The sequence below is a fragment of the Brachyhypopomus gauderio genome, chromosome 2 (assembly GCF_052324685.1).
Source record: "Brachyhypopomus gauderio isolate BG-103 chromosome 2, BGAUD_0.2, whole genome shotgun sequence".
Classification (NCBI taxonomy): domain Eukaryota; kingdom Metazoa; phylum Chordata; class Actinopteri; order Gymnotiformes; family Hypopomidae; genus Brachyhypopomus; species Brachyhypopomus gauderio.
This window is the reverse complement of record NC_135212.1, coordinates 36,687,687-36,703,425: the sequence shown is the minus strand read 5'-3', so window position 1 is coordinate 36,703,425 and position 15,739 is coordinate 36,687,687. Positions and strand designations below refer to the sequence as shown.

At 46.3% G+C, this 15,739-nt stretch overlaps 3 protein-coding genes across 5 annotated transcripts in view; 1 reads left to right on the top strand and 2 right to left on the bottom strand.

Moving 5' to 3' along the window:
* garre1 (granule associated Rac and RHOG effector 1) overlaps positions 1 to 5,181 on the top strand; it is a 33,339-nt gene extending 28,158 nt beyond the window's left edge. For all 3 annotated transcript variants that reach the window (XM_076995052.1, XM_076995063.1, XM_076995056.1), the window contains exons 11-14: positions 1,308 to 1,473; positions 2,054 to 2,191; positions 2,357 to 2,435; positions 2,717 to 5,181. In XM_076995052.1, coding sequence (XP_076851167.1) covers positions 1,308 to 1,473; positions 2,054 to 2,191; positions 2,357 to 2,435; positions 2,717 to 3,040 — 707 coding nt within the window. In that variant the 3' untranslated portion in view covers positions 3,041 to 5,181. The remainder of the gene's footprint in view (positions 1 to 1,307; positions 1,474 to 2,053; positions 2,192 to 2,356; positions 2,436 to 2,716) is intronic.
* Positions 5,182 to 5,359: 178 nt separating this feature from the next.
* ss18l2 (ss18, like 2) lies at positions 5,360 to 6,672 on the bottom strand. Its single transcript, XM_076995204.1, has 4 exons — positions 6,361 to 6,672; positions 5,942 to 6,018; positions 5,659 to 5,740; positions 5,360 to 5,561 (listed from the first exon to the last, which is right to left on the bottom strand). The coding sequence occupies exons 1-4, from the start codon at positions 6,427 to 6,429 to the stop codon at positions 5,514 to 5,516; spliced, it is 276 nt and encodes a 91-aa protein (XP_076851319.1). The 5' UTR covers positions 6,430 to 6,672; the 3' UTR covers positions 5,360 to 5,513.
* Positions 6,673 to 7,803: 1,131 nt separating this feature from the next.
* On the bottom strand, positions 7,804 to 15,443 carry lsm14ab (LSM14A mRNA processing body assembly factor b). The gene is made up of 10 exons (XM_076995163.1): positions 15,113 to 15,443; positions 14,076 to 14,239; positions 13,644 to 13,785; positions 13,092 to 13,292; positions 12,793 to 12,873; positions 11,582 to 11,794; positions 11,134 to 11,287; positions 10,957 to 10,980; positions 10,614 to 10,854; positions 7,804 to 10,480 (listed from the first exon to the last, which is right to left on the bottom strand). The coding sequence occupies exons 1-10, from the start codon at positions 15,231 to 15,233 to the stop codon at positions 10,457 to 10,459; spliced, it is 1,365 nt and encodes a 454-aa protein (XP_076851278.1). The 5' UTR covers positions 15,234 to 15,443; the 3' UTR covers positions 7,804 to 10,456.
* Between the last annotated feature and the right edge of the window lie 296 nt (positions 15,444 to 15,739).

Sequence of the window (15,739 nt, the reverse complement as noted above, 5' to 3'; positions counted from 1 at the left end):
GTAGTGGCTAGTTCTGGCAGCTAGCCTAAGTCTACCAATTTTATTTACTTTACTACAGTTTTATTAGTTTAATGTAGTGTTCGGCCTCAAACAGACATGTTGTCTTGGATTTACCTTTGTGTGTTTACATTATTGCAATATTTTGATAAAACCTTTACAATTATAATATCTTTATAAATGTACTCTGCTTTCATGCCAGCAGACCGAAGTAGCTCGTTTTGAATTGAGAATCATTTTTGATTCGGAAAATAATCGTTTTTTAATCGAATCGTTGGGATCTGAAAGAATCTGGAAAAAATTGAATCGTGAACCCAAGAATCGATTCTGAATCGAATCGTAGGATTCCCAAAGATTTGCAGCCCTAGTAGTCAGAAACAGTCCCATGTTCAGTACTGTAGTGCAGCTCATGAAGGGTTTGACTGCTCCATTGTGTGTTTGTGCTGTGCTGGGCACTCAGGATAAAGAGACTGAGCTCAGGGCTAAACACACCACCACAAAAGAGCACACTGGACTGAGATTCACTCTTCATACACACACACACACACACACACACACACACACACACACACACACACACACACACCCTACCTCCCTTCACACCCACACACACACACCCTACCTCCCTTCACACCCACACACATACACCCTACCTCCCTTCACACCCACACACATACACCCTACCTCCCTACACACACACACACACACACACACCCTACCTCCCTACACACACACACACACACACACACACACACACCCTACCTCCCTACACATACACACACACACACACACCCTACCTCCCTACACATACACACACACACACACACCCTACCTCCCTACACACACACACACACCCTACCTCCCTACACACACACACACACACACACCCTACCTCCCTTCACACACACACACACACACACACACACACACCCTACCTCCCTACACATACACACACACCCTACCTCCTTTCACACACACACACACACACACACACACACACACACACCCTACTTCCCTACACACACACACACACACACACACACACACACACACCCTACCTCCCTACACACACCCTACCTCCCTACACACACACACACACACACACCCTACCTCCCTACACACACACACACACCCTACCTCCCTTCACACACACACACCCTACCTCCCTACACACACACACACACCCACACACACACACACCCTACATCACACGATGGTCCCCTGATATATTTTGTTTAATTGCATTATGTCTCACTTCTGTCTCTACCTCTACCTTCTTCTTCCACTCACTGGTGTCCTTTTGTTCTCAGTTGGCTCAGATCCTGAGTTTGCACGTTATGTTGCTGGAGTCAACCAGGCCATGCAGCAGAAACGGCAGGCACAGCACATTCGTCGTCCTAGCAACACCCGCAGCAACTGGCCCCTTCCCGATGACCAGCACAGGACTTGGTCCCACCCAGAGTACTACAGTGAGGGGTGAGTGACAGCCAGAGTGACCAGTCACAGAGGTCTATTTAGAGGTGCGCAATATATCAATGCCGTAGTATCACTCGTATTGGTGGTAGTAGTGGCATAGTATTACATAGTATTTGTGATGTATATAAATGCTATATAAACATATATGGAATTTAAAATGGTAATTGGTAAATGGTAACTACAGGCAATAACAACTGTTAAGATGGCAGCCATCTTTGGTTAGTCACTGTTTCTACAGTTTCTATGATCCTCAGAAGTAGTAGCTTTTGCAGCCTCTGTGATAGCACTGCACTGATGCCCATGGTAAAGGGCTCCAGAGACCTTTCTCTGACTCTTTGTGTTTGTGTGTGTGTGTGTGTGTGTGTGTGTGTGTGTGTGTGTGTGTGTGTGTGTGTGTGTGTGTGTGTGTGTGTGTGTGTGTGTGTGTGTGAGAGAGATTGAACTAGAGCCTTGACTTCCTGAGCATCATCTTCTAGATGTTGTACATGTATTTGATGTCAGGGCCTCATGGCCTGTGTCTTGAACCCTTCTCTGGGCTGTAGAGTTTGAGCTCTACTGAAGGAACTTTCTCCTTGAACAGGGAGGCAGTGAACAGTACCTGGTCAGCCAATCAAGGGGACTCTGCCAGCTCGAGTGACGAGACGTCCTCGGCCAATGGGGACAGTCTGTTCTCCATGTTCTCGGGCCCTGACCTTGTAGCCGCAGTCAAGCCAAGACGGTAAAAGCCAGTTCTGATGTGGAGATGAGTAGGCCTTTCCTACTGTCTGCAGGGTCCTAGTGACCACAGAACCCTAATTTTTCTCCATTATTGCCATTCTGTCTCATGTAGATTTGCTACATTTTTTTATAATAACGAAATGTACCAATTTGTGTGCATGTGTAGAAAGCACAGCTGTGGAGAGCAAGAAGTGTGTACACTGCCATCTCCCCCTCTTCATCACTCCAGTGACGATAGTAACCAGGTAACCATGCCAACTCTCTTTTAAACACAATGTTGGTGTCCAGCAGTTCAGGCCCAGTGGTGGATGTGAATTTAGTTAAAGTACAGCGTTACAAAAATGCAATAACTAGCAATCAATAAACTGACTTGGTTTAAAGAAATTTCACCTATATTATATTTTCTCATTTGCCCATTGTGATATAGTAAAAATAAAGTTATCTAAACCACTAAGGACCACTAAGTAAATGAAATGGACTCATAAGTGTCAGAAATCCTTCAACATCATCTTCCTATTGCTTTCAGGACAGTAAAACGAAAACATGGCCTCCCAAGGCGCCATGGCAGCACTCCTCCCACTCCAGTACAATGTCCAATCCCAGCTCTTCCCTGTATCAGATGACTATCCCTTCCAGCCAATGGGCTGACTCCATGCAAATCCTGCAGTCTCCGGTGTGGTCAACAGCCAATGACTGCTCTCCTTCCAGCAGCCTCTCCACTGGCTTCCCTTTCGCCCAGCAACAGCAGCAGCAGCAGCAGCAGTCCGCCCAGCATAAAAACCTCAGCAAAGGCTTCAAGAGCTTCCCGCTCAAACCCGAGCATCGCCCGTCCTACCTGCACCAGTACTGAGCCCGCCTGCCTCCCACTGCTGCTCCAGAGCCAGTGGTTATGCGTGTAGTAATGCAGCAGAGGATCGTGGGTAGGCTGTACACTGGCTTTAGATCAGCTGTAGAGGGTTGGGGAGCTGCAGCCGTGACTGGGCTCGGGGGTCTGCGGCTGTGCGAGTGTTGGATAGTGTCCGGGTGTGTTGGGGCGATTAGGACGTGAGACGGCGTACGTTGGGCAGTTTGAGGAAGGCCTGTGTGCTGCAGCGTTAGTCACGCCACTAAGAGGCCACGTCTCTGATTCGCTGTTGATCAGGAGGTTGGGCAGGACCTACAGGTGGGCATGGCTACCCCGCTGGTCTGTCTCGCTGCTTGCCATTGCGGGACCCTTCCCTGCTTTGGGTTGTAGCTGACGGCCCCTCTGTCTCTACCAACCTGTACATTTTGGTAGTTCCTTAGACAAGCGTGTTTTTATAGGCAACTTTGTATTGAACATTGTGGCATATTCAGAGTTTTTTTTTTTCTTTCATGTTTTAGACCCATCGAGTTCCTTCAGCTACAGAGGAAGTGTTTTCCTCAGTGGCGTGTGTGCGGATCCAGTGTGTGGTTCATGTTTGCAGCAGGTAGTGCAGCTCTAGTCCAGCTCCACCTCTGCAGACACTGGGCTGACTACAGCCGTCTAGAACCCCTGACTAGCCACGCCCCAGCTCTCTGCCTTTTAAGAGAGGGAGGAACATCGGGGATTCTAGAGTTGGTCCTGAGTTCCGACTAGGTTGTCTCGTTCAGGCTGTGAAAGACGGCCGACGTTTTCCGAGTTATTCTGTCCTGCTGTTGCTCACAAGGGCATGGGCCTCGGACCGCTAACGGGAAGCCATCCATCACCATACTGTGTTGACAAAAAGCTGTAACTGCCAAATCTTGTTGGATCACCTAGACCACACCTCCCAGCTACTGTTCCATAGCTTGTATATGACACAGAAAAAAATTATATAAATAATTTACTTCTTTTTATGAAGAAGCTTTGAGCAGGCTCGGCAGAAATATAATAACCATAGCAGACGTGTAATTTGAAAAGAAATACACTACTTTTTCAACATCTGACAAAGTTTAAAAAAAAGGTTTAATAAAACATTGGGGGCGAGTAATCGTGTGCCATGGTGACAGTAATAGCACTTGTTTTTTGTTGTTTTTTTTTCCTCCAACCAAAGCGTTGTTCACAGGGCAGAGAGTATTGGGCTCACACTATGAAGTTCTGGTGATCTGGTGTTCTGGAGCCCTTTAAAGGATCGGACACCCTCTGATAAAGGCCTAGGAAGAGTAAACGGTTAAGATTTCTTTTCCCCTTTGGATTGATTTTTGCTTCCGAATGACACACTAAAAATAAACATAACATTTGTTCATTTGAAAATTATATTTCTTGTACAAATATTGACAGTATTAATCTTATTTTTGTATTTTCTTACATGTTATACCATTACTGTATATGTTAACATTATAGGCATATTAAGTAAAACATTATTTTCCCAAGATGTGAAAAGCACATTTTTCTTTTCTACAGAGTTCAAATGTACATTATATCTAAGAAGGTTACCAAATGCACCATTACAAACACTAAAGAACATAAGATTGGGGTGTGTGGGTGTTTGTTTCTTTCTTTGAGCCCGTATGTCTTCGGTTTCTATGGCGGTGGGCTGTATTTAAACGGCCCAGAATATTAACGTTTTTTGTGATGTTTGCGGATGCCAATGTTGCCTGTATTTATGATATGACCATGTTTTCTGAAAACTAACATACTTACCATGTTTACAGAGAATCCACGTTTGCTGTATATAAATATATCTTTTTATAGTTCTGTGCTTTGCACAATCAAAATGTAGGGGTTGTTGCTTTGTCGGTGTTCTCTCCCAAACTGTTGCAGCCTTTTTAAGACATCTTCAATGACCTTGGACTGTAAACATTAGCATTTCTCAGCTGTGTCAAAAATGGTTTACTAGTGGCTTCTAAAATAAATAATGAAAAAGTTTGAAATAAAACCGAAGACAACAAACCGATCGACGACATAAAGGGGGGTTTCTTAGCGTATGTTGCTTATTGTTCACTAGAGCTGGCAACTGAACCTTTCCCGAGTGTACCAGCAATGCAAAAAATAAACATAACAGAAAAACATTTATACTCTCTCGGCTTCTCACTTGTATGTGTTGCACCACAGGTATGTTTCAATAAGGAAGACTTCTCACTTCCACTGGACAATCTTGCTGTTTAGTTTAAGTGATTCTGCCAGTAAGACATTTCTGTTCAGTTTGGGCTCCAGTCAGTTAATCAAGAACCTTGTTGAAGTAAAAACACACAAATTTGTTAAATTAACTAAACTTTATTATCAGAAATAAAATGTTCCAGTGACAGATGGAATAATATACATAGTACATGTGCTGTAGCGCATTTTGGCACATCTGGTAAGGCTTCAGATTTCCTCATTAGCTGCTTTGAGTACATGGCTTTTAAACGTCCTTGGTTCTATTCAGGGATGCTGGCTCTTCACAAAGAGTCTGGAGACAAGAAATGACCTCATGTAAAACGCATAAAGAGCATCACATCCTCGCATGCGAAGTAAAGAATAATCTCGCTGGGAATTGTGAGACTCACGGTGGTGGCGGAAGGCAGATCCGAGCTGGCATCAGCTATGGTTCCTAAATAAACAATGTTTCTGTGAAGGATCTGTTGGTATCTGTGAAATACAAAACACGGTGCCATGGTTTCCTACGAGCAGCCAGCAGCATGAATTGAACAGGCCCTTCATTGGGTTAACCAAGTTTTACACTCAAATACGAGCTTAAGTCTCATAGAGGCTGTATAACCATTATTAAGATATATTACCCCAAAGTTCTTATAACCTACAGAATAGAAATTCAACGATCTTCATACTTACTGTACACACTCGGTCGCTCTGCCCTTCTGCATGTACTCCGCTATACATCTTACGAGCTGGTCATTTTCGTCCAGAAGCTGGAAAAATGATTGCACGTTAAAAAAAATCTGTTTACTCTCGTCAAGTCTTTAGCTATCTAGTCAAGTATTTAGCTCTCTAATCAAGTCTTTAGCTCTCTTGTCTACTAATAATAAATCTCATAAATCTCTCTACTCTACTAGTCAAGTCTTTAGCTCCCGTCTTCAGTTCGGAAGTCTCGCGAGGGCGAAGTGAGCGCGTCACCTAGCACTGGACTGACAGATTAGCAGACTACCCTAACTAGGTTAGCCAACTACTAACTAGTTTTTTATTTGGGATCACTAAACACAAACTATTCTGATAGCTAGCCAACACAAACGTCTAATTTACAACCAACTTACTCTTTGTATAGTTTCTTGATTGATTTGAGCTTTTCCGCGTTGTCTCTTCGGGACAAAAACAACGGACATGCTAGCTAGCTAGTAATGCGTCGGTCATACAGCGCTCCCAACTGTGGCCAGCTATGTGGCTAGCTCTCGAGTCCAACTGCTATTTTAAGACTACTTTGAATAAATTACTAGTAAGGTAATAATCTGTATTGCAAGAACGCGTTGGTCTTTCTGGCGATAAACGTTCAGTAAACAGTCCGTGGGTTTCGTATGTTCCGTCTAAATAATCCCTAGAAGTCTAGCGGACACGCGTATGCTGCCCCCTACAGGACTGGCGTGGCCAGCGCGCCTCCCGCCTACATGACGGCAAGATCCTGATGTCAATTCAGATGGTCGCGCTTCCAAATTTTGACAAATTCACACTGACTGTAATAAGAGTAAGAAGGGTTTTATGTGTGATATTTGTTTTATATATTATTGTTTTTAAAAAAGCGAAAAAATCCAGTCATGAAATTTCCTTACTCAATTGTCAGCTGTAGGCTACTGTAAGAAAATGGAAGTGTTTGGGAACGACAGAAGCTCAGCCACGAAGTGGTAGGCCACGTAAAATGATGGAGTGGGGTCAGCAGATGCTGAAGCGCAAAATGTGAAGAGGTCACCAACTTTCTGCAGAGTCAATCACTACAGACATCCAAATTTCATGTGGCCTTCAGATTAGCTCAAGAACTGTGCACAGAGAGCTTCATGGAATGAGTTTCCATGGTCAAGCAGCTGCATCCAAGCCATAGATCACCAAGTGCATTGTGCCAAGTGTAAAGTTTGGTGGATGGTGGATTATGGTGTGGGGTTGTTTTTAAGGGGCTGGGCTTGGCACCTTAGTTCCAGTGAAAAGAACTCTGACTCAGTTTCAGCATACCAAAACATTTTTGAAAATTCCATGCTCCCAACTTTGTGGGAAGTTTGGAGCTGGCCCCTTCCTCTTCCAACATGACTTATGTACAAAGCAAAGTCCATGAAGACATGGATGGCAGTCTGGTGTGGATGAACTTGACTGGCCTGCAGTCCTGACCTCAACCCAATAGAACACCTTTGGGACGAATTAGAGCGGAGACTGAGAGCCAGGCCTTCTCGTCCAACATCAGTATGTGACCTCACAAATGCGCTTCTGGAAGAATGGTCAAAAATTCCCAAACACACTCCTAAATCTTGTGGACAGCCTTCCCAGAAGAATTGAAGCTGTTCTAGCTGCAAAGGGTGGACCAATGTCATATTGAACACTATGGATTAGGGATGTCACAATCTCATATGTGGTCAAGAAAGGTGAGTGAATACTTTTGGCAATATACATTTCTTCTATGCAGTATTAACAGACAAAACCATAGACAGATTTTGAACAACTATTTATTTCTTAGGGCTGAATAATAAAAAAAAAATACTCATTCTCACCACTGAAAGTACATCATGCTGTACAATTGCTTTATTCAGGAGAAAAAAAAGCCAAATTCTTTCAAAGACTTATAGAGAAAATCCAATAACACCTTTACAAAATGAAACTTTGTATGTACAGTCTGAAATCTCATGAGTTCAGGGCATCTGTATAATGGAATTATTGCATGAATCCAGGAGTCATCGTACCTCTTCTCCCTGGGTGAGACGTGCCATCAAGACTGATTCTAAAATTGGACATAGTACACTTAAGGGTTTAAAAGCCAGGAGCCAATACCCCATGCAGTGCACTACAGAGGCAGTAGGGATCATTTTCAGAAACAGCCCAACTCATGATACTGATCAGTTATTAAGGCATTTCCCATCATGCAGTTCTCTAAGCAAATCACTATCATCCAATCAAATAGCTCCTTTTGAACTTGACATTTCGCTAGCTGCCTACCAGAATGCAACATCCTAGGTTCATGACATGGTGCCAACAGGAAGCACACTACAGCAAACAGGAAACTGCTTGGAAACGGCTACAACAGGAACATGGAGCCTAAATGCATCTCACTGATATTAAAACAAAAAACAAAGTTAAACATTCTGAACAAAGTCTCATGCCCCCACCTTCATGGAACATCACCCACACGTTTGGTTCCTTTTATTATGTTCGAGAAAGGGAGAGAGTGGAGGGAAAGATGACGGATGCTGGTACAGAAGCTGACAGACTTTCAATACTGCGAGTGAAGGGGGGTAAATTAGGAGCAGAAATAAAGCAAACGCACAAATCCAAACACGTGAAGATCCGGTCTGGTACTCCCAGGCCAGCCGAGGAGTACCGAGCTAGAATCAGGATATCCTGAAAAATCCAGAATCTAGTTCAGCAGTCCTCCATATTCACACTCGCACGCTAACCATTCAAACATGGAATCTGGTTTGGGTCTAGGCTGGTTATGCATTCACACAGCTAACCCAGGGCACAGCCTAGGGAAGCAGACCACACAGGCATGAAGCACCTTCAAATTCATTCTAGTTTCAAGTCCACACATCTGTCCAATCAGGAGGCAAAGTAAATCCCGTCAAGTTAGATTGACTCCCATGGAAATCCGGCACATCCTAATGGATGAAGGCCTGCAGACATGTGAACAGCAGTGCTGATCTGGGGCTGGATTGGGACTAGAGCCAGCAGAGGCGCAGGGGAAAAAATAATCACACCAGCGCTAAGATGCTTAGTGAAGCCTGATCCAGGATCAGTATCAATACCAGCAGTCCCATCGACACAACCTCTCAACTAAGACGCGCATTTCACAAACGTACATCCATTAGCATTGGATACCACCAGTTTTCTTCACTAAATCAACCTGCCTTTATTCATTGGTTTCTAAGCGCTTTCAAAGCCTGGTAAGATACAGCTGGTAATTTACACTGAAGAAATGAGAAGGTAAGACATGCGATGATGGACTGTGTCTTTAGATGGGACTTTACATCATGGCATTTTTCATCTTTAAAGTGCAAATGAATATATACTGAAGCCATTCAATCTTAAAGGGCATGTTGGACTATCCCTGAACACTTGGCATAAAATGCTGATTAGGGAAAGCTAAGAGCATCTCGTCTTTCAGTTTATGTTACAATTCTTAAGGCTTCACACTCACACAGACACACACACACCCACCCACCACACTGCAGGTGACAGATGTGCTATGTTAACATTATGAAAGAGCCCTCATGAACCATAAAATGACATCTACATAATCAACATCAAAAAGGCAATATTCACTGGCACTCAGCTAGTGGAGAGAAGGGCTATGCTGAAGGAACACACAGCTGTCCAGGGGGGAACTGTGACAGGCTCCCGCCTGCCATGGCACTATCGTCCACGTCTTTAAAGATCGAGAAAACGCTTCAATGGGAGAGAACAGAACACGCCACGCGCCTGTGTGCTATGGGACATGAGCAACTCCGTAGTGGCCTTATCGAGACAACTGATTAGTCCATTGATAGTCAGACCCCGTGTGGAGCTGTGGGAGCCGTGCGGCTGGACAGACATAGCAGTGCTGCTCCACTCTCTCCCCGCAGGGCAACCCCCACAGAACAGAGTCACTACAAAAGAAACAAAAATAAATAAAGAAAAGCAGGGGAAACCCAGAGGAGGGGGGAAATAAAGAACACGCCCTCCACACACAGCGCATGGACGTCCCACAGCTGCCCCTGCAGCAGACGGCCCATCGCCGTGACCACAGCACATGTGTACAGGGGTTTGGTGCTTCTATAAGACATCAGAGGAAAAATAAAGCTATTTCACTGGCGGCTCACAGTGTCAGCGGGCGTCTGCATACATCTGTACATCTAACAGGAATATTATCAAATACATTTTTTAATTTTTTTTCTTTTCTGTAAGAAAGAAACTAAAATGCTGATGCAAAAATACTGAATAATTCCACTGAAGTTACAAAGTCTTTGTCCCCTTGGTGACGTATCAAAGTAAAGATCAAAAGACTGAACTTCCAAACGGGTTTGAAAAGGAAACGGGAGAAAAAGCAAAACGTGTGAGCACGCCTGTGGGCGCAGCTGGGATCTGGACACATACACACACAAACACACACACAGTCTCTCTGAGGCAGGAGGGGAAGTTGTACTCCAGCCTGTGGGGGGCAGTGTAGCCGTTTCCTCGTCACTACGCCGACACCTTGTTGTCCTTCTGCAACAAACAGGAAAATATTTAGTTAAGTAATCTACCCAGCAGACAGAACATGGACACACATGCATGAAGTGTATGGGTAGGTGGCTGTGTACGAGTGGATCTGTACGGGAAGTGTGGCGAGAAACTTTACCCGATACTCAAATTCGGACAACTCCCTGCCCCCGCGGGCTCCTCGGTAACCTCCCCGGAAACCGGGTCCACCCCCACGCGATGGTCCAAAGGATCCGCGGCTGGCCGCACGGCCCCGCCCCCCACGGTAACCTCCGCCCCCTCGGCCCCTGAACCCGCCCCGTCCCCGGCCGTGACGCAGGGGGAGGCCGAAGGTCTCGGCGTTCATCCTCCTCTCGTCTGCCCAGGTCTGCCTCCGCTCCCTACGGCACACACACACACACACACACACACACACACAAGCTCAGGACACAGTGCTGCAGGAGGGGACGTTAAAGGGGAGGAACGAACAAACGCTTACGAACCTGCCTCCTCCCGCTTTCTCCTTCCTGCAAATGGGAATGGAAGAGTGAGTTATAGGTGGGCTCCGCTCAGCTACATATAGAGCCGCTAGTCAGAACCGCGGAGCTGAGGGGGCGTCGGCAGGACAGAGGCCTCGTTACAGTCACCTGCCAGAGGAGGGCTCAACCCCAATGCCGTACCTGGAGTCGTCACAGGAAATGTTGTCAAAGAAGGACTTGGACTTGTCGTAGTAGCAGTTGGGCCCAAGCGGGTCCTCCTCCTCAGCGTTGCCCTCGCTGTTCTGGGTCTCCACGCCAGAGTCGCCCTTGTCCTCCCCGTTCAGAGCCTTCTCGTCTGCAAGGCAAACGTCAGTCAGGAAGACTACGGCCACGTGAGCAAACTCCAACAGAGGTGCACCAGCAGGACCTCTGCTCTGCTGCATTTCTCTAATGTAACAGGAAAGCTGGATCTAACCTCAGCAGAGTATGGATTAAATCAGTAGTATGGAAACACAAAAGGCCAAATCAGAGCCCTGAATTGAAGCCACTGTGATAAACAGGCCTCCAAGTGCCTTCTTCCCCAAAGGTGAGACGAACTCCGTTATGGAAGGTTCAGTGGTGATTCGCTTTAGCGAGTGCTGAACAGCACCTTTAATTTTAAGCTTGCTCTGGAACTCCCGCTCAATCTCCTCCTTGTTGAACTGGGCGTTGGCGCTCTCAAAGTCGAAGTCCTTCTCAAACTTCACTGGTCCATCCCTGCGCAAATTAAACCGGCCCCGGCCTCGCTGACCCCCAGCTCCACCACCGCCACCTCCACCTCCTCCTCCACCTCCTCGACCCCGCCTCACTGCAGGAGCTCCGGCTACAAGGACAACCACAATAATCAAATGTTCAATGGACACAATCCGCTTATATTTACTGACAGTAATGCTGGGCGATAAAACAATATTGATTCGTTTTGTGATCATTTTTCCTTGATTACTATAAGCTTGGGCAGTAGAATTCAATAAACATTTGTTTCCGTTTCCCGCCTTAAGTAGCACCGTCAAAGGAAGCAATCTGATGACGTAGCACACCATCAGGATACACGCTGAACGCACTGCAAATCAAAATCAGTGACGGTGCATGCGCTACATAAAGACATGCTTTATGTGGATTAGCCTACACATCCAGATAAGTCAACAAAATTTAAAAAGACGTTAACCAAACATTTCAGTCCTGCGAGTTAGTGATTACAACTTAGTTCATTGAGCACTCTAGTTTTGTTTTTGCTATGAACAATCATTAAAGATTACGCCTTATTTATGCATATAAACAACGGGAATCACGAAGACCATCTTTAGCGTCTTTATAAAAGTGTTCACCATAACGAGACACTGTATGTAAGGGGATTTATGATTCACTGTCTGTGACGCTGAATCAGAGCACTAACATTTTGATCATTCCCCATGTTTCTCTGCCCCTCAGTTACAACTTTTCTTTCTCCATCCTATTAAACTTTGGAACTCTTTCCTGACACCCGTGTGTTGTGAATCTGTTCACACTGCAAACTGAACAAATTTATAATCCTTAAATCACTTACAGTATAAAGGAAACAGTGATTTGATTTATATCATGATTGATATATATATATATATATATATAGATATCGACTAATATATGAAATAATAAATATTGCCCAGCCCTAACAGACAGTGTTACTGCATTATAAACACCATAATTAGCTCGTTTATTAAGATTCTGGGTCCTGTGACTTAAGTTCTTCACCCCTAACCAGTGAGTCAGAGGTGGAGACATCTGTTAGTAGAGGGTAGCAGAGACGGTGGGACTGCGGCGGTACTAGTTTTAGGCGAGACTCACAGGCCTGCCGTCTGGCCGCCTCACGGTTCTCAGCCTTGGCCGCGTCAGGTTCTGGCCGAGGGGCTCTGTCAGGATCAGCCGCTGTGGAAAGCCAAAGAACTCATTCAACTCATGCTCTTCTAGGAGAAGCAGCTTTTCCAACTATACCGTCTCTACTAAAATGACAACACAGCTAACAAAAAGCACTGATTAAATAACCATCACAATACTTCACAAGAATTCTTATCCAGCCTTTCCCTTTAAACCCAAGAGGAGGCATTTACTAGTCAGTGGTGAGCAGAAGGCGTAGAGACGCTCACCTCTGCTCTGCTCCTGGCTCTCAGCAGACTGTTTCTGTGCGCCGAGGGGGGGCCTGCCTGCAACTCCTGAAGCTCCTGCTGCTATACTCCTCTGAGCCACAGAGGCAGCAGCTCCAGTAGGGGGCGCTAGTGGTGCAGGCTGCACGGGGTGCTCCGCGGTGGGGCTCTTCCGCACAGCGTCCAGAGAAGAGCTGCTGGGAGCTAGAGAGGACAATACATGTGTCAAACAGCAACACCAGCATCAGACCTAGGGTGAGACCCACACCAGCGTCAGACCTAGGGTGAGACCCACACCAACATGCATGCAGAACTAGCAGTTGGAAACTAAAGAATTTTAAATACATTACACACAAAATACATGTACTATTACATTTCTTGTTGCTGAAGAGACAGCTGTTAATGCTGAAATTAATGATGCTGTGCATGGAGCTGAAACACAAGCAGGAAAAACTCTGGTGGCAGCCGGCCTATGAACATGCACGTGCTGCCCGTACAGACGCCCCGCAGCGGCTGTCTGAAACAGTGCTGAAACGTAGATGGACCCAAACTCACCGGCACCCGCAGCGGCTCCGGCAACCTGGGCCACCAGGGGCGTGGCGCAAAACTGGCTGTAGGCACGCACGGGCGCCCGGCTGAAGGCTGCGTACGAGCTCACTGACTGGAAGGAGGGAGTAGCATTGGAGCCCAAGGACGACTGTTGGAAACAGGAAAGGTTACCACCTCCATCATGTAATTAACCATGAACAGACTGACAAGACAACAATCAATGAGACATCACCCTAAACGTCACCCTGTAAACTAACCAGGTTAACTGCAAATAACATGAGGATCATTGTTGGCTGCGTGTTCTCACTGATACACTGAAATATGCTGTTAGTACTCCAATCAGAAAAGCTTCTGTTGCCACAAAGGCATATAGTCACTTTACAATTTATGTTCACTGAAAGCAAAATAAATGAAGCAACGTGCACTCTGCACAGTTACCTGGACGATGGCGGGATCCTGGGGCAAGGGGCAGTTTGGCTTCGGCGGCTCACACACGGTTAGGTCTTTGATGTCACTTCCTCTGAAGATGATGTACTCAAAGATGTCGTCTCGAGGAGCGACTGGCCTGTCCGTGGGACGGTCCTCGGTTCCGAAGGATTTGACTGACAATAAAACAAACACGAAGAGGCAGAAACCAGTTATCACTCGCTGATGTGGTGTAAAAAAAGAAAAAAAAACAGGCATTTTCCGTCGTCTCACTGTCGCCGTTTCCACTGCCTTGTTAAAGCTGCGCGTCTCCAGTTTGGCGGCTGCGCCTGTGTGGAGACGGGGCCCGTTTGTACTTTAATGTGGTTGTATCACAACTCGCTCCTGCTCGTTTCCGAGGTACCAGCACGCACATTAACACACGGGGCGAAGTTCCGCCCGTGGACGCGGCGCTGAGCTCGGCGTCCCCGCTGAAGTAAACAAAGAGCACCACGGCTAAAGCGGCCACGGCCCGTGTAACGCTACCAACTACGAAGTCACCCGCACTTATAGTTATTTAACGACGACTCCGCGTTGACCGAAGCCGCCACAGACCGGGACGTCGCTCTTTATCGGGACCCGCCGCCGTTTCGTGTTATAAAGCGAAGCTAATGCGCGATAGCTAGCAGGCTAGTGCTGGCGTGCTAGCTAGCCCAGTTACCCCGGGTGTCGGTAGCTATAGCGAGTTACCTCGTCTGCTTAGCTATTAAAACCCAAACCCTCCACGCAGGTCCAAACACGCAGGGGAGAGTGGCAGTAAACGCGCCCAACAACTCGGTCTTTAAGTCCGAAGACCAGCTGGACGCGAACCGCCAACGTCCAGCGACGTGAAGTCACGCGCTAACGCGGCTAGGCTAGCGCTGCGCGTGCCAGCTGCGCGAGCGTCAGCGGACCGAGTTTTTACTTCAGGGTTTTATTTCAAGTTTTTAACTTCGGGGTTTTTAACTTCATGGTTTTAACTTCAGGTAATTTACTTAAATCGATTACAAAACCGTTGATATTATAATTACCTTTCGCAAGAGCAACAGTCGAATTCTCGGTGTCGATGGTGTATAAAATTCCCTCATATCGAATTTCGGCCTTCGAAATGAGGCTGATTTTGCTGCCGATGTAAGGCGTCCCGCCGCTCATCGTGAACTGCGGAGCTTCGTCTCTCGGTGGACAAACGCGGCGCTACGTGTTCCAAAGCTCCTCGAACGCACAGATTCCGCCAAACGATCTCCTCGAGTCCGCTCACGCGCGTTTCTTCCGTCGCTCGCGCAGCCGCCTACCACGACACGGCCGAGTTCCTCCGCACAAGCCGCAGGGTATTGTGGGATACCGGAGCAGGCCGCTCTTACGAATTCTCGCGCTACAAAATGCGGTTTGGACTTAATCGATTTCGTACGACGCAAAATTAACAAAAGAACGAACAAGATCGGCTCACTTACACGTGCATGATTGACTACGTTTGTAAACAACATGTCCCTAACACCTTGCATGTATGGGGGATAAGCCTTGTTGCATTCCAGGAAATGAACATTAGGACATCAGCTATCAGTCTGTTTTAAAGCATCTTGCATTGTGCTTGGCTATTTCTTATAAACTTGTTCACGTTGAGTTGTTGATATCTTATTTTGTGACTTACATTACCATCA